This window comes from Diplotaxodon limnothrissa, linkage group LG19 (genome assembly GCF_057381915.1).
Source record: "Diplotaxodon limnothrissa isolate DT_005_m linkage group LG19, D_limnothrissa_male_GT1.1, whole genome shotgun sequence".
NCBI lineage: Eukaryota > Metazoa > Chordata > Actinopteri > Cichliformes > Cichlidae > Diplotaxodon > Diplotaxodon limnothrissa.
In genome coordinates, this window is record NC_140614.1 from 10,775,590 (window position 1) to 10,799,911 (window position 24,322).

The 24,322-nt window shown below is 48.8% G+C and overlaps 2 protein-coding genes across 3 annotated transcripts; one reads left to right on the top strand and one right to left on the bottom strand.

The window, feature by feature from the left end:
- Positions 1-2,018: 2,018 nt before the first annotated feature.
- Positions 2,019-5,092, top strand: gpr68 (G protein-coupled receptor 68). Its single transcript, XM_085343258.1, has 6 exons — positions 2,019-2,120; positions 2,227-2,376; positions 3,495-3,628; positions 3,727-3,949; positions 4,403-4,583; positions 4,665-5,092. Exons 1-6 carry the CDS (start codon positions 2,019-2,021, stop codon positions 5,090-5,092), a joined length of 1,218 nt encoding a protein of 405 aa, XP_085199384.1.
- Positions 5,093-14,971: 9,879 nt separating this feature from the next.
- dglucy (D-glutamate cyclase) lies at positions 14,972-23,741 on the bottom strand. 2 transcript variants are annotated; one of them, XM_085342797.1, is made up of 15 exons: positions 23,550-23,741; positions 22,365-22,450; positions 21,197-21,350; positions 20,539-20,625; positions 20,090-20,243; positions 19,501-19,651; positions 19,013-19,135; positions 18,717-18,938; positions 18,102-18,219; positions 17,772-17,914; positions 17,558-17,657; positions 16,545-16,693; positions 16,310-16,429; positions 16,028-16,188; positions 14,972-15,844 (listed from the first exon to the last, which is right to left on the bottom strand). In XM_085342797.1, the coding sequence occupies exons 2-15, from the start codon at positions 22,438-22,440 to the stop codon at positions 15,686-15,688; spliced, it is 1,917 nt and encodes a 638-aa protein (XP_085198923.1). In that variant the 5' UTR covers positions 22,441-22,450; positions 23,550-23,741; the 3' UTR covers positions 14,972-15,685. The 2 variants fall into 2 exon arrangements, with proteins under 2 accessions (XP_085198923.1, XP_085198922.1); XM_085342796.1 differs by lacking the exon at positions 23,550-23,741 and having other exon boundaries at positions 22,023-22,432.
- Between the last annotated feature and the right edge of the window lie 581 nt (positions 23,742-24,322).

The window sequence follows — 24,322 nt, forward strand, 5'->3', positions numbered from 1 at the left end:
CCGCGTGTCACAACGAGTGGCTCCTGCTCCGTGTGTGTGTCTGTGTGTGTGTGTGTGTGTGTGTGTGTGTGGGGCAAAGTGCTCCTGCACAGTGTACCAGATGCACAGAGAAAAGTTGTCGTACCATAGGCAAGAGGAGTGTGTGTGTGTGTGAGGGAGAGAGAGAGAGAGAGAGAGTGAGTGTGTGTGTGTGTGTGTGTGTGTGTGTGTGTGTGTGTGTGTAAAACCAGCAGACATGTTCAGGCAGATGAAGTTTGTCAGTGTGAACACATGAAGGTTGATTCGGAGCGAGTCCACTGCAGCGAGCAGCAGATCCTGGGGTTCGTCGTCTGTAAGAATAAAGCATATCGTGGTTGTTGTGATGCTGCGCGGCTCTGTTGGCGGTCGTTTGTCAGCGGTGACTCGGGGCTGATGTCTCTGCTGATGTTTCAGACTCCAGCCAGCAGCACAGCAGACACAGCGACACATCTCACAGGTGTCACGATGTGAAGCACAAAGGATTTTGGGCAGTTTGGGCTGATCTCAGGTGTTCAGGACGTTTGCTCCACAGGTGAGGAGCCTAAAAACTGAAAGCTGGGTCGCTGTGTGTTGTCTGAGCTGTGGGGGCACAGATTTCATCTCATCGCTGCTTTGTAAAAGGATTTTAAATCTGTGGTGTGAGGACGTGCAGTGATCTGAGAGGACGACCGAGCAGTTCAGGTGTTTGTCTCAGTGAACTCGTCTCTTTCTTTAAGACAGTCAAAAATCCTTGTTACGATTTTCTGACTGCGGTCGTTCCAATGAAGCTGAGGCCTGTGTTCACGTTAGCTTCTGTGTACGAACCCAGGACAGAGACAACATGCTGAGAAACGTTTTTCCAGCACCACACAAGCTTTAAATAATAATAATACATGTGAAACAGCATCAGTGTGTTTTTAGATTTAACACCAGCCCACACCTGCAGGCAGTCCCCCGCCAACCTCATGTCATGAGTGGGATTAAGTCTGAGAACCCACGCAGACACAGAGAGAGAGGCCGGGGGATTCAAACTAGGAACCACGTCACTGTGAGATGTCAGCGCTAACCGCAGAGAAACAGGCTGTTTTTACTGTGCAACGTGCCACACCACAACAGGAAGTCGCTGCTGGAGGACAGTTTTAACGTCTCTGTCCCAAATTACAGATGCTGATTCAGGCCGAGGAAGGGAACGTTTCAGACGCTGGGCTTCAAGTTTCTCACATATTCATTTCAAACAGCTGCAGAAAAACAGAGGATGCAACTTTAAAAATGAGAAAATGTTGGTTTGAGATGATGTGACGCAGAACCATGTCTTCATATCTGTGTACAGATTACTCATCATTTCAGCATTAGATAAGGGAAAACAGCAAAAGATACAAACAGGAAGTTCCCAGAGCAACGTGCTCGTCGTCCGATGCTCTCATGACTCTTGTCAGAGGAGCAGCACTGAGTGCGCTCACAGAAATGCTTCAGAAAGTCTCGTGGGTCAGCACGGGCTGGCGTTTTAAATTATTGGCTACATGTTGCACATTTCCAGGTACCCTACAGGAGCGCATCAGCGCGGCGCTCTGGGTGCAAACTGAGGACTGTAGAGCTGCTCAGTGTCTCCACCTGCTGGATTTCAAACCTGAGCTCAGCCTGTAACCAAGCTAGCTGTCAGGTTTGGACAGGAAGTCTGCGCGTTCCAACCGCACATCACAATCTATTTCAGCCTGAGGGCTGCACCTCAGAGGGTTAGCGTGCGTGTGGATGACCTGAGAAAATGTCTGTGGGATTAACATCACACATTCAATTTAAAGACAGAAACGAGATCATATTTACTTCTTTAACCTCTCTCTGCTCACCTGCAGGGGTGTGTGTCTAATCTGGACTAAGCTACACTGTCTCCTCTTCCACAGAGCAAACCGTCCAATCAGAGGCCCGATGAGACAAGAGCGGGTTAATCCACCGCACAGAGCGCCGAGCAGCACGCGTGCTCTGGACAGATGAACGAGTCAGGGTGAAACAGTGTGAGCGGCAGTATGATGGTGATCAACAAGTCTGAAGAAGACATGAGCAACTGCAGCATCAACCATGGGATCCACCAGCACGTGTTCTCCTGCGTCTATATCCTGGTGCTCATGGTGAGTGATGGAAGTATCTTAGCTTTTCGGAAGTATTTCCCGAGTGCTGATAAACGGTGCTCCAGGATCTCCATGTGCTGGATGGTGAATGATCTTGTGTTTGTAGGTTGGTGTTCCTGCCAACGTGTACTCGCTATACCACGCTGCCCTTCAGCTGAAGCAGAGGAACGAGCTGGGCGTTTACCTGATGAACCTCACTGTGTCTGACCTACTATACCTGGCGTCTCTGCCTTTCTGGCTCCAGTACTTCTTTCAGGTAACATAGAGACGTCCTCTCCGCTCGCTCTTCCCTCGGCGGTTCTTCACGGTGCGTCTGAGGCGCTCTGGTTTCAGTCAAAGTGTCGGTGTCATCACAGACAGTTAGCACAGCACCGTGGTGTCGTCCGCCCACCACAGTGGAAGGCTGTGGTTGGAGCTCGACTTCAGGTTCAGTGCCATTAAAAGTGCCACAAGCTGCAGTTCCTCTAGGATCCACCGGGGGCTCCAGCAGTGAGTCAGTCCCACAGACTCCCACAGTTAAACGTTCCTGCAGAAATAAACATGTTTACATCCTGATGCACAAACTGTTTGGTCTCTGTAGATCATTTCCTCCTTTATAACAGCTGTACGAGGGAGGATGTGTTTGTCACTCACATTAAGGCTTAAAGTTTGCATTTTAGGGGCGTGGCCTCTCTGAGTGACAGGTGGATGCTGACACAGGTGGCTGTAGCTGCTAGCTGCCTGCTAGCTTCACCTGAACCGGACCGTGTTTGTGCTGTTGGAGCCTTTTGGTCCCTTTTAATGGTAAATGGTAAAATGGTAAATGGCCTGCATTTGTATAGCGCTTTTCTAGTCCATAGGACCCCAAAGCGCTTTACACTACATTCAGTCATTCACCCATTCACACACACATTCACACACTGGCGATGGCAAGCTACATTGTAGCCACAGCTGCCCTGGGGCGCACTGACAGAGGCGAGGCTGCCGGACACAGGCGCCACCGGGCCCTCTGACCACCACCAGTAGGCAAACACGGGGTTAGTATCTTGCCCAAGGACATTTGGCATGCAGCCAGGATGCAGCCTGGGATCGAACCACCGACCTTCTGATTAGTGGCTGACCTGCTCTGCCACCTGAGCTACAGCCATGACATCATGTGACCAAAAACATGGCTGCTGTGATGTCACTGTGCTAACAGATCTCTCTAACGTCGTCCCGCTAACAGAGTCATGTGACCTGTGGCCGTGTTAAAGCTCTGCTTGGATTAAGTTGGTGTTAGGTGGAGGTGAACTGGGCCATTATTAGCAGTCTCCTGCCCTGACAGCGTGCGCGGGTGGAGTTCCTCCACCTGCCTGTCCTATTTGATCCACCTTCAGTCTGCTGTTGCTGTTTCAGGACGATGATTGGCGTCACCGAGAATGGCTGTGTCAGATGTGTGGTTTCCTGCTCTACGAGAACATCTACATCAGTATCGGCTTTCTATGCTGCATCAGTCTGGATCGCTATCTGGCTGTGGTCCATCCTTTGAGGTAAGACGGTCTCCCGTCGTTTCGTCCTTCGTGGCTGAGATCAGGACGTCTTTGGGTTTATGAAGAAGTAAAATCACCACGACGCGTTCTGCCCGCAGGTTCACGGCTCTGCGCTCCATGAAAGCAGCGTCCGTCATCAGCGCCATCATCTGGCTGAAGGAGATCGCGGTGGGCGTGTTTTTCTTTCACCATAAGGAGCTCAGCAAAGATCCCAGTAACCACTCGCTGTGCTTCGAGCACTACCCCATGAAGTCGTGGGAACGTCCAATCAACTACTACCGCATCAGCATCGGCTTCATGTTCCCGCTGGCCATTCTGTTGGTACGGTAACGGCTTTACACGTTCTTTGTATGTTTCAGGATTTCTGCGTTGGTCTTAAAGAAGTGTAGAGAACGAGAGCTGGTTATGGTCAGGAAGCCACGCGTCTCCTGGCTCGGTGCCACAGCCATGAGTCCGCCGCTCTGGGTTAATCCCACATCTTCACGATGTTCTCAGTTATTTCATATTTGTAGTTAATTTGTTGTTCAACATTTTCAGCTGCTCACCATATACGATGACCTTATTTGGTTATTCAAACGCTTCCTTTTCTCGATGTCACGGTTTTTTAACTCTTCGCTTCACTGTTGAGAATAAATGTTGTTCATGTTTTTCTGATGAATCTATCCACGGCGCTGGTTTAAAGTATAAATCCCTGAAAACTGGAGTCAAACACAGTAAATGTAGACGAGTACCTGATTCTCCTGTAACCCCGGCGCCTTGTTTTGTCTCGGTTAGATTAGCTACCTGTGGGTCCTGCGAGCGGTGGGCCGGAGCGCGGGAACGCAGCCGGATCAGAAGATGAGGATCAGGCAGTTAGTCAGCAGCACCATCCTCATCTTCCTCGTCTGCTTCTCGCCCTACCACGTCTTCCTGCTGGTGCGCACGCTGCTGGAGGAGGAATGCAGCTTCATCGAAGGTACCGTTTCACTCGCAGGAAGCAGTCCGATAAATAAAGATGGTGCCGTAATACTGTGGTGACACGGTTCTTGTTTTTCAGCCATATTTAACTACTACCACCTGTCCCTGCTGCTGACCACCCTGAACTGCGTGGCCGACCCAGTCCTCTACTGTTTCGTCAGCGAAAGCGCCCGCCGCGGCCTCTACAGAGTTGTCTTCAGACCTGTCGCCAGGATACTCTGCTGCTGCCGTCGCCGTGGCAATGCCAGTCCCGCCAGTCCGGCTAACGACTCCCACGAGGTTGCCACGGACGAGAACAATGGCCAGCCGAACGTGACGCTGCTCACGCACAGCAATACGCTGAACAACGGCCAAATGGACGCCGCCTGCAGAAACACGAGTTTAATCACACGGATGCACGAAGAAAGCGTCAAAGCACGAGTCACAGAGAATAACACCTTGGAAATGTGTGTGACAGAGAAGCAGAAACAAAACCCCGACAGGACGGAGGGACGTGGGCAGAAATGAAATGATCAGCACGCCTCTGGGTACCAATGACCTGCCTGCACGATGAGGGCGGGCTGTACTCCGTGGGGGCGTGTCTGTGCTGATGCAACAGCCCAGCCTGAGGGAGGTCAGGGTGGATCTGAGGTCTGCAGACTGAAAGCCCCCGTTACCCCTCTGTGGCGTCTGACACGGCGCAACATGGCTGACAAAACGCACACGAGGAGTTCTGAAATACTGCAGAGTGTCACGGCATCACGTCTAATAAGACTTCATCATGTTAGACACACATTCGCGTCTAATAACTCGCCTGAAAGGCTCTGTGTGGCAGCAATGAGGTTCCTGTCAAACAGTGAAACAGGAAGCAGACGTGGAAGAAATAAACCGAACGCTTTCACCGCAGCGCCGGAACAAACAACAGGACTTCCTGCACTTTGATTTAAAGAACCACACGTAACATGAAGGGACGCAGGAAGACCCGACAGAACATTAGAAACGGTTATTGATCAGTGATCAGATTTGACCCATCGATTGGCTCCAGGACGATTTTGACTTATCGAAGCAAATTCTTTAAAACAAGTTGAGACTTTGTGACCCCTAACCTTTGGTGACCTGTTAGAAAGTGTTTCCAGAGTTCTTGTTATCCTAATAAAACGTAGTTTATTATGACGCTGAGTCACACCGATGTTCCTCGCTGTCAGATAAAGTGCAGAGGATTCAGATTCAGGACAAATCTGTCTCTACTTGAAGCAGAGCTGATAACAAACCTCATCGTTGGCATCAGTAGACTTCAGTTATTGATAATGTGAACCTCACAGATTCCTTCATGTTTAAAGGCAGCAGGGTTTATGTTAGCATGAGGAGCTTCAGACGATGCAGCGCCTGTCCGCGGTGCTTCTCTGAAACAACAGCTGTTTGCATGTCGATCCACGTGCTGCACGACCTGACACAGTCTGCCGACCAAACTATGACATCGCATTGCACTGATCACGGGTCAGTATTAGAAACATGTAGGACCAACATGGCTGCACCCACCTTATTGACAATGAAAGGTCAGGGGGCGGGATTTGGGACGAGGTCCACGAGAAGGTGACCGTGAGCGGGCGATTAGCCAAATTTCAGTCAGGTAACTTTTATTCTGGAAGCGTTTGGCCGACGTGCGGCAGTCAGACCGCCTCCCATCTGTGAAAAACACGACTCACAGTGTTCTCTTCATTTTACTTTTAAAAAGAAAACTGTTAGTTTACACACACACAGACGCACACACACCGGTCACAGCATGTCTTCATAGCCTCCCTTTGAGCCCATTTCAGCACTTTAACGCTGAGGAAAGAGACTCACTCTGGGGTCTGGATGTTGCTCTCTGCATGCATGGAAATGCCTCCAAGTCTGAATACGTACATAGTAAGAATCTGTGTGTTGACTCTGTGTGTCTATAGATCTGTGTGCTGTAACCTGCACGTAACATGAAAGTGACAGAATATTTTTATAAAGCTTTAAACTGACCACTAAACAGAAACGGTGTGTGTCTGTGTGTGTGCGTGTGTCTGTGTGTGTGTGTGTGTGTCTGTGTGTGTGTGTGTCTGTGTGTGTGCGTGTGTGTCTGTGTGTGTGCGTGTGTGTGTGTCTGTGTGTGTGCGTGTGTGTCTGTGTGTGTGTTTTCAGGCCTGTGGTGAGTGATGCAGCTTCCTGACTCTGGGCAGATATGGAAACGATGTAAACATTAACTTGTTACACTGTTTAATATATGAACACATCTCAGTGAAATGTTTCACCTCACAATAAATAACCAATCACAAACAGAATCCCCCGTTTTCTCAGTTTGAGTCTTTTGCCTTTCACATCAGTTATCATGACGCCAATCACCCTCCTAAAACCAACCCCCCACCCCCCCACACACACACATGTAGATATGTCAGTTATGTTTGCAAAAAAAAAAAGGGGGGGGGGGATAGAACATTATATATAATATATACATTAGGTGAATGTGCAGTAGTAGCATTTATGCAGCGAGCAGGTGAATTCTGTACATCAAGTGAATAAATTAAGAATAAACAATCTGAACATATTTAACATTAAAGGAATTTGAAATGTACTCATGTTAGACACACAGTCTGGAAGAGAGTCCTGTCTCAGTCACTTATGGATGGTAAATGGCCTGTATTTATATAGCGCTTTACTAGTCCTTAAGGACCCCAAAGCGCTTTACATATCCAGTCATCCACCCATTCACACACACATTCGCACACTGGTGATGGCAAGCTACATTGTAACCACAGCCACCCTGGGGCGCACTGACAGAGGCGAGGCTGCCGGACACTGGCGCCACCGGGCCCTCTGACCACCACCAGTAGGCAACAGGTGAAGTGTCTTGCCCAAGGACACAACGACCGAGACTGTCCAAGCCGGGGCTCGAACCGGCAACCTTCCGATTACAAGGCGAACTCCTAACTCTTGAGCCACGATGGATGGTGTGTGTGTGTGTGTGTGTGGGGGGGGGGGGGGGATAGCAGCTCCCCCTGAGTCTCCCCGTCCTTGCCTGGATGATGAGGAACCTTCTACCTGATTGCAGAAGTTGGAACAGTTTGTTGCTCAACAGCGATGAGCAAGTAATAAACCTCAAATATTAAAACACAGCACTGACATATACAGCACGGCTCAGGCCAAACGAGTCCACAGACGCACTCAAAGGTCCTTCCATAGTTTAGAAACTGCAGCCTCTGTTTAGTTTTCAGTCTAGAACGAGGAACCGCCAACGGGTCTGTGTCAGAAGCCGTCGGTGACCTGCACGACTCGAGCCTGAGAGCTCATGCACAGACGGAGAAACAGGTCACGAGGCCAGTGACAGGACATCATCAGCAGCCTCGCAGCAGCATTTTGGAGCGTTCACAGGCCATCTGAAGACGACTTACCGAGGCCACAGCACGAAACAAAGGCATCAAAAAGCACTTCTCTTTCCAGCTTGGACGTCGTTGTAAATGCAACACCTACATTTCTGACAAGTGAGAGATGATTAGCAGCCATCCAGATGTTTTTGGCATCAGTACCACAGGACATCATCTGCAGCAGTGATATGAGATGCCCGTAAAGATGCTGGAGATGTGTTTGTGTGATAGTAAATACAGAGTCAGGATCTACAGTCTCTGCTTCTTCATTGCTGCAGCTCTTTGTGGCCAGCCGGACATCGAGGAGCCGCCTGGTAAGACTGTAATGTTGGAGAGATCCTGACGTGAAGGTTCACTTTGTTCCACAATAAACAGAAACTTCACCCAGGAGCAGTCTGCAAACGCTCCCAGCATTTTCCGGCATGACAGAGAAACGGAGGCCAGAATGAAAACCAAGTGATTCACTTTATCACACTTTAATGGAAAACCTCAGAAAACTCCGTTAATCCTAATCCCATCTGAAATCTGTGATCAGCTCGGAGCTCTGAGGCAGGAAACACGAGCAGGACTCACAGGTAACGAGGTGAAGACAAAAAGTAGACCCGAGGGGAAACACCTGGGTAACCATAGACAGGTGAAACGAAGCATGAAAAACAAGACATGGGGAGCAAAACTAAAAGACACGGAGAGTTCAGCTAAAACTAGTGATGGGCAGATGAAGCACTGAAGCTTTTCATCCAATTGGTTCACCCCAGCACAAAGCTTCTTGAAGCTTCATTTGCTCTAGTAGGACACCTACTGGACGTAAAAATATTAGTTGGCATGAATTTGAAGTGTGGCCTTTTGCACACAGCCTGTAAATGTCAACAACAAAAGGAGTGTGTAAAACATGTATATTGTAGTGATGGCAGCATACTTTGTATATTTATACTGGCAGTATGGAAAATGATCATTTACTGTGAGGTGAGGTGTGGTTGGGGTGTGGACAATGGTTGTGCTTTTGTAACGTTGAGGTATGGACAGCTACACACTGAGGCGTCAGTCCTGCCCATATTTTATTCAGTAAAAACTAAATTTTCACTGCTTTTATGGCCTTTTTAGTGGGGAGAACATAGCTAGGATTTAATGATTTAACAAATCTTTTGAATCCTTTGTCCTCCACAATGCTAAATGGCTGGGAGTCCTCAATCACCATGCTAACCAGGTCTTCATCTATTTGAGATTGTTCTCCTGAGGAAAGACAATAAAGACAAAGCACAGATATAAATATCACAAACGTAACTTATTACAGCTGTATAATATTGTTATATCATTTAGTAACATTACTGCATGCTATATTATCATGGCATTTGATGGCTCACCTGGTCTTGCTCCACAATCGCTGTTCCCCTTATTCTCATGCAAAGCTCTGTAGTGCCTAAGCATGGATGAGGTGTTGCTGTTATATCCCAGCTCCCTGGCACATAGCAAACACTTCACCTTGTACAAAAGTAAAGCCGCTTAACATAAATTGTATTGCACCATCAGTATTATGAAAATACATCTTCTGTAGAAATTTACATACCTTGTTGGGAGTAATAAGATCACAATGTTCCCACACAGGGGAGGACATCCTCCTCTTCTTAGCTGGCTCCATTCTCTCCTAACTTTCTCTCCTCACTCTCATAAACCTCCAAACTCTCACTAACCGCAGCTCTCCATTAAACACCTACATTTTGACTGAAGTCTGAGGGGTTTGTATCGCTGTCATAGCTCGCGGCAAAGTTCGAACCGCTTCATGAACCAGTCACGTGGTACAGCCGGGCAGCGAGGCTTCGGACGTCATCATTTTCAGCTCCTCCCATAAATGAAGCAAGCCTCGATACGCGCATCGCGGAAACGCCCCCTCCATTACTCGACACAAGCTTCGAAGCCTCGATACAGAACGTCACATCACTAGCTAAAACATCAAACTATGAAGCTGCGACTCTGCAGAGAAACTAGGATTTCAAAACATCAAGAACTGAACTGACTTGGTGCTAACCTCAGACTCTACCTCACACATTAAGATTATAAACTAAGGATTGAAAACGACAAAACACAGAGACCATTACACAGAGAAGGTCACATACCTGCTAATTAGCATGTCCCTGTCCTCATATCCCAGCCGGTCTCGGCAGATGGCCCCGCCCCTTCCTGAGCCTGATTCTGTTTGGAGTTTCTTCCTGTTGAAGGGGAGCTTTTCCTTCCCACTGTCACTGCAGTGCTTGCTCATAGGGGGCAGTAGGTCTTTATCTGACAATATAAAGTGCCTTAGGTGACTGTTGTTGTAGTTTGGTGCTGTATAAGTAAATTGAAATAATTAATGCTGAGGATCATCCAAAGAAAAAGCTGCTTTCAGGCTCTTCACTGCCACAAGGGGGCGCCACAGCAGGTCTGACTTGGCACAGTGTTGGTTTTGTGTCTCTGACTGAAAGTAAACATTCAGTTAGAAACGTTTAAATATGAGGAGACTGACCCACTGTGGTGATGATAACAGCTCCTTCCTGCCTCTCTGTGGTTTCTTTGGCCTCACTGTCCAAGGTGAGGAAGAGCCCGGTGCTGGCCTGCTTCATCATGTGAAGGTGGGTGGTGTTCTGCTGTGATGAAGCTGCAGATGGACTCTTTGAAGGATAAAGGGCTTGTTTGTGAGATGCAGCTCCTCCTTCGTTCAGACAGATCCAGCTGAAGTCGGCCTCAAACCCATCTTTGTTTACAGGTTTATCTAAACTGGCTGTCGAGCACGCTGATCAGCTGCTCACAAAACCAACAGAACGGGCAGGGAAAAAAAAAAAAAAAAAAAAAAAAAATGCATATATCGATCACCTGGATCACCTGCTGAGAAAGAAAAAAGAAAACAAGCAGAAGAGAACAAGAGTAATAGAATAAACAACATCACAATGATATATGGGAATATGACAGTAAATACTAAATATTAAACATTATTGTGCAGCACATAAGATCAACAGAACACAGTGTGCTTTGAGGTAGGAGCCAAAAAGGGTGTAGTTTGTGGGTGTGATCACCCGTGTGTACACCTGTGAGCATGGACGCGCTTGTGTTTTTTTAAAAGGTTCCTTCATGTAATAATCTGCTAGAGGGTGTGGGGGGGCCACAGCTCCGTCCTCCAGGGCATGAAGCAGGTATGGAGGAGATCAAAACTCAAGACATCCGGAGGCCCTCAGAACACAAGAGACCAAGGAAGACCAACAGAGGGGCAGCCGCGCCACTGTCCCAGAAAGAGCTGAGGAGAGTCCCAGATGAGGGCTCACCCAGCAGCTGCGGAGCAGAAGCCAGGGGGAGTTGCAGTGACGCGCCCGTGAGCTCCGCCGGCAGCCTGCTGTGCCTGAGTGACCGAGCCCCAGGCCGAGAGGCCGGGGGCACCCCACCTCCGGAGTGGCCCGAGCGAGCCCCAGGCTCCAGGCCCCAATAAGCGGCCGCCAAGGAGTGAGCCGGTGTGTACCTGGACGCCCATCCCCAGACACAAAGAACCACCAACCCACCGACACCTGAGGGAGTCCGCCACTGGCAGGGGAAGTGGTGGTGGGGGGAGATAGACCTCCAAACCTTGGAGGGCCTGAGATGTCCCCAGGGAGGTGGCGTCTGATACCCAACCTGCTTCTTACTATCAAAGCGCTTCATAACCTCGCTCCTCCATATTTATCTGATCGCCTCCATACGTACTCGCCCCCTCATTCTGTCTGTTCCACCTGCTCGCCTGACTATCCTGGGACTCAGAGCCTTTAGTTGTTCTGCCCGAGACTTTGGATGCACTTCCACCAGATCTCCGGACCACAAACTCTCTACTTTTAAATCCTGTCTCAAAACCATTTATTTAGGATTGCATACTGTCTTAGACTGTCTTAGTCCATTTTTACCTTGCTCAGCTTTGATGCTTTCATGCTTGTGTTTTGTTTTGTTTTACCTTATGTCTAAATCTTATTTTGCAATGTTTATTATATTTTATTGCTGCTATTGTTCTTGTGCTATCGTAAGGTAACCTTGAGGGTCTTAATGGCGCCTATAAATAACATGTATTATTATTATTGTTGTTGTTATTATAGAACTGGTCCTAACACTGAACCCTGTGGAACTCCGTAGTTAATCTCAGTGATTGACAGACTTGTCAATCACAAGCTAGCCCCGCCCTAATCCCCCCATTCTGACTCCAACAGTACCATCATGTCCAAAGGGAACTTCCTGTTTTATTCAGTCAGACCTGAGAGCAGCGACTGAGCCCATAAACTCATCAGGAATCGGCCCACTGGGCTCATTTCTCTCAGACTTCTATCTAATCAGACGTCAGAGGAGTCGCCCCCTGCTGGACATTAGAGAGAATGCAGGTAAGAAGCCTTTCTTCAGCCTGCAGTCTGACTAATCAGCTCTGTGATGTGTGGCGTGACCTCTCATGGAAAATCTTGTCTGCTCGGTGCATGGACAGTAAGAGGATCCCTGCTTTTCACAGGCGTCTGCAGCTCCTGCGCTCCCTGGGGAGCATTAATGATCCAAGCTTATCTCTGTAAGCTGATTAAAGCACTTGTTGACCTCATTAAGATGTGTCAGTCAGCTTGCTTACAGGTCTGATTTCTGCTGATTCCTTCTTTACCTTATCTTCTCATCAGCCCGCATCGACTCAGGTGCAGCCACTGAAAACGCCTCACCACACTCGTCATTATCTGGCTTTGAGGGCCGCCTCTCCTCCTGTGTTGTGGTGAGTTGTACATTCAGCAAGTGGCTGCAGAAATGCAGCTGCTCGAACACTAAACACAACCACGAGGCCGCTCAGCCATCACCATCACTGCAGGCCCGGACATATCCCCGTGTGCTCGTCCCGGCTGCAGAGGCCTCCGCAGTGGTGATTACAACTGTTCTTACCCAACAGGTGAAACACAGCTGCCACACAGGTACGTCACAGGCCCCAAAAGGTTTTTACCTACATCAGATATAGTGATGTCATCATGTTGCCTAGCAACGGAATAAAATGACCTGTTTTTTCCCTGTGAAGCAGTTGTTGTTTTCATTTCAGAGCCAGCAGCACGAACAGGCCGCGGCGTGGACACGTGAGTATTAATAACACGTGGACCCAAAGGACGCAGCACTGCCGGCGTTCTGATGCAGGCACCAGGATGTGTCGGACTTGTGTGACCCGGGCAGCACATTTTCCTCTGAGCGTGTTTAAAGGTGACTTCTGTAATCACGCAGCGCAGCGCTCCATCCTCCTCCACCTTCCTCGATACCATTTCCCCTCCAACTCAATCACGTCAGCGCGCCTCGCCTGCAGCTTTCTGCACATTTACAGAATCCAACATTCAATCAGGACATCATTCCCCCTCCAGTGGAAACGATCATATCTGAGCTTTGCTCTGATGCGTCACATGAAATGTACTTTCTACAGGCCTGAAAATAAAAACACAATAAAAGCAGAGGTGAATCGCCAGGTGTTAACCGCTGAACGCCTCGTGCATCATATTAGAAACAGACAGTTTCTGTCTACATCATCAGAGTGATTCTGTTTCCCTCGAAAACCTAAAGAAACAGAAAAATTACATTTTAAGGAAAAAACTGCAGATGTAGCAAATCTGACACAATAAAATTCTGATATGTAGTTTTTATATTTGGAAAAGTAAAACAAATAGCGAAAAACAAATGATTTTATTTTGAATAAACTGTTTTCATGCACATTTATTAGTGCTTTGCTTACAGTGCGCTGAGGTAAACAGGCAGTAACTGTTTGATAAAGGTCTGTGCTATTCTGTCACGTTTAGTCCTGAGTGTACCTGCAGCACGGCTCAGTCGTGAAGCTGTAGGATAGAGGTGTGACGGTGTTTGGATCATTACACGACAGTGCTGACACAGACAACAGGCTGCTCCGCCCATCTCCACCCCCTTTGAGAAAACCTTCTGATTGGCTGCCCCTCACAAACAGCAGGTATGTAGATGTCAGCATGTCTGCTCTCTGGGGCGTCGTACATGTCCCTCCGTTGGATAAGCAGAACATTAAACAAAAATGCTTTCCTTTTTTTTTTTTTCTTTTTCTTTTACCAAGTGGATCATCATGGCCTTGCCATATTGGTCCATTTGATTGACCTTTATTATAATTATGAATTTATTTTATTTACAGTTGCTACAAACGGGACAGACATGACTGGGGGATAGGACAGGGAGAAAGAATGAAAGAAAGAGAGGGAGAGAAAGAAAACCAAAGGGGACAAGAGACGGTGAGAAGGGGGGGAAGAAAGAAAAAAAAACAAACAAACAAAAAAAACAACAACAACAAAAAAAAACAAAAAAACAACAACACCTGGGTCACCTGTATGGAGAAAAAAAACAGAAGAGAAAGCAAACAACAAAGAGCAACATAATAAAAAAAACGGCACCATCACAATAAACTAGCTAGCAGTAGATATCAGTAGATACTAAATAATAAACGATATTGTGCAGCACGCAAGATAGACAGCGCACAATGTGCTTTGAGGCAGCAGCCAAGAAAGCTGTAGTCCGCGTCTGTGAATACCCGTGTGTACACCTGTGTGCATACCGGTGTGGATCAGCATGCTTGTATTCCAAAGGTTTCTCCATGTAATGATCTGCTAGGGAGTGTGGGGAGCCACAGCCCCGTCCTCCAGGGTATGAAGCAGGTATGGAGGAGATCAAAACTCCAGACATCCAGAGGCCCCCAGAACACAAGAGACCAAGGAAGACCAACAGAGGGGCAGCTGCGCCACTGTCCCAGTAAGAGCTGAGGAGAGTCCCAGAAAAATGCTTTTCTTACTTTGAATTCAAATTAAATCTCTTCATCGAGTATCAGAGAATAAGAAACATCTCAGCGTCGCTCTGTTTCCAGTTTAGCATGTTAATAACAGCCAGAAAAGACTGACTCAGTGTTTTTAAGGCTGATGGAGCTCCTGCAAGTTTGGACAAACTCCAACCTACGGAGGAAAATCTGCAAATCATCCAAGAAAGAATCAAAAAAGGTAAAAGAAAGCTGTTTAATGCCAGGTTTGAGCAGATTCTTTTATTCATATCTCATTTCTACAAAACATATAAATCCTCTTCAGCTCATTTACTGACAAACAAACACAGAGAGAGGACGATTTTACCCTGCAGTTCCCCCAGCATCCAGCAGAGGCAGCAGTGAGTCGGTCCCATAGACTCCCAGGTAAAATGAAACCTGCTCGCAGCCTGATGCACAAACTGTTTGGTCTCTAGAGACAATTTTCTCCCTCGTAACACCAGGTTAACTTGTATTAACTCATTATTATTATTATCATTATTAAGGTTTAAAGGTTGCATTAATGGGGGCGTGGCCTCTTTGACTGACAGTCGAGACACATTTCAGCTGCTTCCCTCAGCTCTGCACCTCGAGGTGGACGTCCTTCCAGCTGCAGGAGCACAAACGGTTAACGTGGCCTGAGGCGCTTCCAGAACAAACTGATTTGTGGGGCATGGGCGGAGCCTTTCACAGCCTCGACCCAAACATGTTCCCTCATCATCCTCATCAACGATGATGAGTGCTGCAATAAAATCTGTACATCTGCTCACACGGTACAAGCAGCGATGCATCTCGCGGGGGTCACTCTGCTTTGTGAGCATTTAAAGGCAGGCTGAGCGGTTACCAGGCAGCAGCTAAGCACCCTCACACTCCTCTCCTCCTTCCTCTGTGTTTCCCTGCATCAGGATTGGGATCACATCAGGGAATAATAAAGAGTTCTGATTAAAACGTGCCGCGCCCTCCTCGTGTCGCTTCCAGCAGTCTGGTGATCATGTCAGAGTGGGTGGGGTGAAAGGTCAGGCCATCCACCTCCATGGCCAGGTGACCAGTTTTCCCGCTTCGGATCCCAAACCGGACCAGAGTGGAGAGGAAGGACTCCTCCTGGATTTAGGGAGAGAGGGAGATGAGATCGTCCGCCAGCATTAACTACAGTCTATTTAATCAAGTCACGTTAGCTTCACGTTAGCTTCCTGCTGTGAGTATTTACAGGCACAGAGGCTCTAGATCAGGCTGCGGGGGCACATTTGGTGCTTGTTAATGAGTTATTAAGCATTTGTGTGTTACCTTTTCCACAGACGGCAGGTTAGTGGTCCAGTCCTGCAGCTGCTCCGTGGAGGTCACAGGTTCCAGTCCCAGCCCCTTCCTCAGGTAGCGCAGGTGTGCTGGGCAGGTGTGGAGCAGGTAGAGCCCGCAGGCCACAGCGTAGCCTCCCCAGTTAGACACGCCTGCAGGAGCACGGGAGGAGGTCAGAGAAGATGGAACACAGGGTTAGTTCAAACTGACCTGCAGCTCACTCTAGTGAGCAGCATGATGCTGCGACAGCTGCTGTGTTCGCAGAGGCCGTACCTGCGGTGACGGCGTGGTCTGCAGGAACCTCACAGGCGATCAGACCGCCTTTGGGCATCAGGCTCTGCACCTTCTCCTTCACCTTCCCCATCCCCAGCTCGTTCCCACCATCACCGATTCCTGCACACACGCACACACAGACACACAAATCGTTCAGTCTCCTGTAAGGCTGAGTCGTGATTGGCTGCTGGATTTATCACAGAGTGTAATGATCAGATGGTGGGAGGGTTCCCGCCTGTGGTGCCGATTCCAGGTATGTGCTTGGCAGCGATGAACAGGTCGTCCACGGGATCCACCAGATGTTTGATGTTCACTGCTCTCATGTTGTAGTAGTTCCCATCTGCGGCGCGTCCGCTGCGCTCTATCGCCACCAGGTGGTCGAATCTGGTAACGAGCATCAGTGTCACATTAGAACCTGCAGCTGTACCTGTGCAGGTGTGAATAACGATCGTGGGGCGATCGTGGCTCAAGAGTTGGGAGTTCGCCTTGTAATTGGAAGGTTGCCGGTTCGAGCCCCGGCTTGGACAGTCTCGGTCGTTGTGTCCTTGGGCAAGACACTTCACCCGTTGCCTACTGGTGGTGGTCAGAGGGCCCGGTGGCGCCAGTGTCTGGCAGCCTCGCCTCTGTCAGTGCGCCCCAGGGTGGCTGTGGCTACAATGTAGCTTGCCATCACCAGTGTGTGAATGTGTGTGTGAATGGGTGGATGACTGGATATGTAAAGCGCTTTGGGGTCCTTAGGGACTAGTAAAGCGCTATATAAATACAGGCCATTTACCATTTTACCATTTAACAGGGGGCTGTATGTATGAGAAAGTTAAAGAACAGTCTGTGCACGTTTCCTGTTGTTTGAGCTCACGTGTGGTCTGATGATTCACAAACCTGCAGATTCTTCTTTCTCTGTTCAGCTGAACACTCAGAGATGCTTTTTATTTGTTTTTGAGGTTTTCTGCATTATGATGACATCATCGTAATGTTACACGTGTCCTTTTGCTTTGGTCACAGCAGCACTCCTGCTGCACACACCGCATGTCGTTATTTTATGGGCTCACGGGGTTTGAAGTCAGGTGACTCGTCACATGACAGTCCTCACGTGTGTTTGGACTCGCTGCAGAGGGTGGAGCAGGTCTGTGATGGAGAGCTGCTGATCTCTGACTGCGACTAGTAAACTGGACTTTTTCCCATCATGCACAGCTCAGCTGGACCAACAAATCCAGCCCATCCATGAAGGTGCCTCACACGCCAGCTCACCTGGGCTTGTTAGGGTCTCCATGGTGACACAGGAAGTGCCGCGCAGCGTCTGGACCACCGTCTTCAAATGTGACCAATGGGATAGCATCCTTCAGGACTCCTGAGGGTGACATCACAGCAGTTTCTTGCACTTTATTTTGAAAGTCACATTTTATTTTCTCATTCTGAACATTTCTAAATTAAATTCATCCCAGAGCAGGTTTAAAACTCTCACCCGTCCTCACTGCTTCATCGATGATGGTGCGGTTCATCTCCAGCGCCCGGCGATCCGTCACCATGGTCACCTGTTTCCCCAGAGACAGCAGCATGGTTGCCATGGCAATTGCTCCTGGTGGGCCGTCGGTTTCATCGGGAGGGCTGAAGACGAGACGCAAACGCTGAGAATCACCTGCGTTACTCGTGACCTCTCCCCCATCACAGACTGCAAACAAATGATGGAGGCAGCTTCTGACGCCACCGCCATCATTTGTTTACAGTCTGATATAATCCGATGTTGAACTTCCTGGTCACACAGAACCAGGAAGCTGTGTGTGTGTGTTTGTACCTGTGCATGTAGTGTGTTGGGAAGCCCGTTGTTATGGCAACAGAGGAGGAATGGGATAGAGCCAGACAGGAGCGCAGGAGTTCATCCTGAACGAATAAAGCTCTGATCCCTCGCTCACCTGCAGACGCACAGACACAAACGTTCAAACAAAGAAGAACAGGAAGTGGCGACCCGACAGGTGCTGCTCAGACGGGCAGGTAGGAGGACGACCACATGAAACTCCCGAGGAGCTCTGGCTGCAGGTGAAAGGACAACTAAAGTTCAGTCTGCAGGTAAACTGGCAGAAAAACCCCAAAAACTGTCCCTTCATTAAACACGCTGCAGGTGTAGTAGCCTCTGTGATGCACAATAATAAAAAGCAGCACCACCCGTATGACAGTAAAGGAGCTTCACGTGTCTGTGCGCGCGGCGTAGACGCCATGCACTGGTGTAACTGGCAGACTGTGAGGACTTTAAAGAATCCACAGCTGGTTTTTTATGGCCTGTTTGTTTTTCTGTAGAATAAACTTTAGTCGTGGACTCGGCTGAAACACCTGAGGAGCTTCATCAGGCTCTACCTGCTCCATCATCAGCTCAGTTATTCGCTCCTAAAAAAAAGCATCCTGGGCCTTCTACCTGGATCTTCTCCGATCATCACCTCCAGCTGTCTGATCTTCGCCGCCGTCCCCTGAGAGACCAGGCTGTACAGCAAGGGATTCTGGGACACCTGGAAGCACAGGGGGGTCAGCTCAGGATGGGGTTTGGCCTCAGTGGGCGGAGTTATGGTGGAAGTAGGTGAGTCAGGAATGTCGGTGAGGAACATGCAGCCGGGCGAGTGGCTGAAGGCCAACGGAGGCTCTGAAAGAGACAAACTGTTCAGGTCCTCTGCAGGCTGTGATGTAAGCACAGTATCAGCCAATCAGAGTGCTCACTGCTGCTGAGGATCGCCTCAATCGCGGTCACACCACACGCCCAAAAGACTGTGACATCACCAGGCTGCAGCTCCACCGCATCACCATAATCCGGCCTGGACAGGTCCTGGATGCCGAGGAGAGCTACAGACACACACACAGACACACACACAGACACACTGTATATAAAAGATGGCCACAGTCATCTTGACACCACATTTTGAAGCCTCATCATCTGAGTTTTGTTCAGATTAGCTGAGGTGAAGCTAGCAGGCAGCTAGCAGCAACAGCCACCTGTGTCACCATCCACCTGTCAGTCACAGAGGCCATGCCCCTAATAATGCAGCCTAAACTGTTGTTCTGAAGAGACCTCAGAGGCCAAACAGTTTGTGTATCATCCTGTAAACATGTTTTCTCTGCTGTAAGGTTTTAACATGGAGACTGACTCACTGCTGCCTCTGCTGGCTGTTAGAGGAGCTGCAGGTGAGTGTGTGTGTGTGTGTGTGTACCTGGATCTCCTATGTGTACAGGAGCTCCATGTGCCAGTGGGTTGAGATGAGTGACCTTCACTGCTGCATCCAACAGAGCAGCTGGGACGGGACGCATCGTGACCACCAGAGGGCAGCTGAACGCTCCTGCAGGAACACAGGGAACTGCAGTCTGCACACACACACACACACACACACACACACACACACACACACAGATGAGCTGGTGGAGAAGCGTGATCCCAAATGTGCACTGTCACATGACCCCGCTCTACGCTCCTGCAGAGTTTCATCAGAATTCACTGAGAATTTCCGAGCTCGTGTTTAGCGACAGAATGACACAAGCGCTGCTGGTGGGCGTGACTACTCCCACTTCACTTCTACCCCTCGGACACTTCACGAGTGTGTCACAGTGAACGTGAAATAATTCAGGAAGTCGACTGGACCTGAGAGCATAAATGAATACTGAGAAAACACGACTGGTCATAAAATCACTGATGATGATCCAACCAAAACATCTGCTCGACTGACTGATCCTGTCACTGCACCCACAGTGCTTCAGCCGGAGCTGCACAGCACACTGTCAGAGACCCAGCGCGGCCCAGCGTACCCTGTACATGCTGACGTTCCTGCCCTGCTCCACGTTCCTGACGGGGACTCCGGCTTCTTTCAGTCGGCCCTCAAAGCCAAAGCTGCAGCCCAGATAGAAACACACCATGTCCGACCACGACCCGGGACGCTCCGCCTGCTGCCCGGGTGGAGACCTGCGAGGCAGAGGGAGGCTGATCACTGACTGTTATGCTACAGGAAACAACAGGTGAGGCAGGAAGCAGCAGCTTGTGTTTGTGCTTTAATGTCGAGTTTTCAGTGAAAGCAGCACGGAGGAGCTGGTGTAGAGTAATTCCTGGGATACAAGCTGAAAGCACGTTTAGATTTCAGGACAGATCCTGCCGGAGACGTTGCTATGCTTTAACCAGAGCCCATTTCAACAGTAAGTTATTACCAGGACGCAGTCACGGCTGAGGCTCAATGATTACCCCGACTCATGTTCAACATTACCTGTGTGCGTCACTGTACGTCTGCAGGCTGGAGACGGTTTTCACCAGCCGACCATCCTCATACACACAGTACTGCGAGATGTCCGTCCTACAGGAAACACAACCAGGAAACACTCGATCAGGAAAAATAAAACAGACACAGTCGGAAAGCTCCGCCCTTCGTTGGAGTCAGACGGGTATAGGGCAGAAAAATAAGAACTCTGTGAGCCCTCAGGCTTCTGGTCGATGCACCCGTGGTGTCACAGCACCTGCCGGCCCGGCCACCGTCCTCTCAGGCTGAGGGGTGTCCGACACAAACATCCACCAAACCGTCTGTCTGGTCTGGCGTCTGTCTCTTCCTGCTCGCTCCTCTCAGTTTGCAGAAAAGAAGTTCAATCATTTCATCACATCAGGATCAAACACCTTCTTCTTTGTTCCAGCTTTTCTGAATCAAATTCAAAATGAGCAGATTTTATAATGTGATGTGCTTGTTATCTGAGTAAACTCTGCTCTCGCCTCACAGGCGAGCGCTCCAAAGGTTACTGAGAGTCCGCAGGAGCTTTGTGCTGCATGGAGAACGATGTGAATGGACTCAGGAAACGTCTGTGATTTAAAATCATCGGCTCACAGAACCAAACGTAAACCTTCTGCAGCACGTCTGAGAGGACAGGAAGTCCTACCTGATGTCAGCGTGCTGAGCCAGAGGCGGACAGGAAGTCTCTCCCGACTGGCTGCGATAAAGGAGCGGCAGGGGGGCGGGGTTACTGCGACAGAAGGCATGGAAGTCATCGGCGAGCTGGTTTGGCAGGACGACCACATTAGCCTGCTGGTATCCTGAAACACACACACACACGTTACAACAGAGAAAAACCAAGAAGCCCTGACCGTCCGGGCAGCTCTGCGGGATGACATCATCCTTTTCAGGCATTTCCAGAGCTCGTGGTCACCGGTTCCCGCTGAGGGCAGGAACCAGTACGTCGACACCTCCACCCTCGCTGCACTGCACCAGCTCCAGCCTCCACACCAACCTGTCAATCAATCTGCTCAAACTCGTCAACATGACGTGTTGGAGGCAGAAAATCCTCGCCAACCCGGAGCGAGCACTCCACCCTTTTTCAGACTCGGAGCAGCCGTTTCTCATTCCTGCTGCTTCACCCTCGGCTGAAAAGCAGCCCAGAGGAAGCTGGAGGCTGCCAGTCAGCGAAGCCAGAAGGACCACATCCTGAGGACCCCAAACCCTCCACCGCCTGGCTGAGTCCAGCATGCACCTGACCTGATACCCCATACACCCCCCAGACACTCTGGGAGATACGTCCACAACACTCATGGATACTAGCTGAGGATGACTCGAGAGTATACATGTTTACTGTTAGAACAAGCTAACGTTCTTACTGGACGCTAATTCGCTAAAGCAGCTCCTTTACTAAACCAACAAATCAGCAGAAATTTCACCTCTAAGCTGTCCCGAGTCTGTCCTAAGCCTGTCCAGTTCAGATGATCTCTTACCGTTGGCTAATCCTGTTGTGGTCTTTATTCTGGGGTCTTTCTGCCGGATTAACTGCCTCAGATTAGCAGGACTCAGATTATTTAAATGTTCCGACTTCATCATCTCACACACAAGCATGTCAGTGAGCTGCTTCCTGTTTACCTGTCACGGAGCAGGAGGGGAAAGGCCCGAGAGAACAATGAGCTGCTCTTATCTGCTTCACCACAGTTAATGTTTGAGCGAGCAGCAGTCGATGAAGTTAATCTTTGAAACACTCCAGACTTTAAACCCCACTCACTCTTTTTCCTTCCCTCACTGCTCTCCTCCATCAGTGTTTTCTTTTGTGTGTGTGCGTGTATCACCTGTGTCCATGGCAGAGGTACGGATACCCCTGAGGTATCTGATGGCACACCGAGCAGCTCTCACTGCAGACAGCATCCTTCTTCACCTAAACGTTAAAAAATGTCATGAGTAACCTGAGGAATAGGCGAGCTGTCTGATTGGTTAATTCGCTGGTGAACAGCCAATGAAATATAATCTGTGGTAACACTTTGTGTACTTAGATTCAGACGCTTATTTATGTGAAACTTCCTAAACTGTCAGGACAGCAGAACATTGGTGTAGATGAAGCTGAGAGCAGGGATCGAACACCTGCCAGGTGAGGATTCATCAGGGTAACCCGCTCTGCTCGCTCCCGCTCATCTCCAACCATCACAGCAGGTCTCACTGCCACCTTTAAACCTCCTCTGGCACTCATACTGCTCTCCTTCTCCTCTCCTCCCTGCCTGCACTCACCTCTTTGCAGAGATGACGCCACCCGTCTATCACCACTGCAAACAGGAAGTGGCTCAGAGACCACCTGACAGTAAAGTTCAGGCTACACTGATCCGATACTTTGCACAAAATCAAAACTATTATATATCAAATTATACCTTCATGATGAATACAAGACATCACACTATTATTCCTCTTGTTTAATTATGAAGAATTATCTTACAAGGAAAAACTAAACCTGAAAAGTCAATACCCACATATCGTTAGCTTCATAGCATAATTGCCTAAGTCATTGACTTAGGCAATTATGCTATGAAGCTAACGATATTAAAATCTTCAATTAAGATTGAAAAAGGGTCAGGGTCCAGGAAGGGGTCAGGGCTAGGGTCAGGGTCCAGGAAGGCTGCACGCTTTCAGTGGGAGAAACATTTCGTCATCATCAGGTTTCGACTTTATAAACAGAACTTGTGCTCAATGGCTGACACTAGCACCCCTGACTCACAACGGGCTGTGAGGTCAGTTTATGATCAATGATATGCAAACTGTGATTGATCATTGATCGGCTATGACAGTGATCTTTGATCTGTCTATATAAGGTTGGAAACCTGCAGTCAGCTGAGACTGAAGAAGTCAGCTGGACGAGTTTCTCCCACTGTACACTACATTAAACATAGAAACTTCTATTTTAATATGAAAATCTCCGCTCGGAGGGAGCAAAGCTGACCGTTAAGCTAACGGTCCTAAAGTCCCTCCGACAGTGTGATTAAACTCACGGTGTGACGGTTTATCCGCGGAGTGTCGGGGTCGGTGATGACAGCTCCACAGGCTAACAGCTGCTAATAGCTAAGTCCGGGGGCTGCAGCCTTCGAGGGCCCATTACGTCACAGCGAGGCGACGAAGGTTACTCCAGTGCCTCTGCGTCCTCAGTTTCCCGGATTTCAAGGACGTTGGCTGTGTCCCTGTTGTCCCAATTCAGGGTCTGCACGATAACTGCTAACAAAAAGACATTATTTATCAAGAACTGGTTTGAGAGTGGTATCTTGTTTGTAACTGACTTGCTGGATTTGAGTGGTGCTCTATTGGATTACGTGTCTTTCTCAAAGAGACACAACTTTAATTGTCCATTAAAAGAATACAGAAAAGTTTGCTGTGCTATCCCTTTGGCCCTAAGGCAGCTGATACGCAACACAATGCTACACTCTGAGGTCAATCCAGCGCTGCCAAACCTAAAAATTGGTAACTGCATCCTAAATGATAGTAAATGTAACAATAAATTTATCAGTGTGAATTTTAAATCTATTCTTTTCCAGGGGTTTAACTCAGGTAGATATTTGCAGGCCCTTCATGGGGACCAGTCACTCATGGAAAAGGCGTTCTCAAAATTCATTCAGTGGCCTGTCTCCCCAAAAGTAAAAGAAACTCATTTCAAGATAATTAATAATATATATCCTGTGTCTGAATTTTTAAAGAGGAGGTTTAAATTTGAGGTTAACCAGTGTGCATTTTGTGATTCAGCCTGTGAAACATTACACCATTTGTTTTTCTC

Bases quoted from the DNA above. Each gene is read 5' to 3' on its own strand.
- gpr68 (XM_085343258.1), top strand. From the start codon at position 2,019: ATGATGGTGATCAACAAGTCTGAAGAAGACATGAGCAACTGCAGCATC. The intron at 3,629-3,726 runs GTAAGACGGTCT...TTCTGCCCGCAG, and splicing joins GCTGTGGTCCATCCTTTGAG to GTTCACGGCTCTGCGCTCCA. The intron at 3,950-4,402 runs GTACGGTAACGG...TGTCTCGGTTAG, and splicing joins TCCCGCTGGCCATTCTGTTG to ATTAGCTACCTGTGGGTCCT.
- dglucy (XM_085342796.1), bottom strand. From the start codon at position 22,140: ATGCTTGTGTGTGAGATGATGAAGTCGGAACATTTAAATAATCTGAGT. The intron at 21,351-22,022 runs GTAAGAGATCAT...TGTGTGTTTCAG, and splicing joins CACAACAGGATTAGCCAACG to GATACCAGCAGGCTAATGTG. The intron at 20,244-20,538 runs GTAATGTTGAAC...TCTGCCTCGCAG, and splicing joins ACGTACAGTGACGCACACAG to GTCTCCACCCGGGCAGCAGG.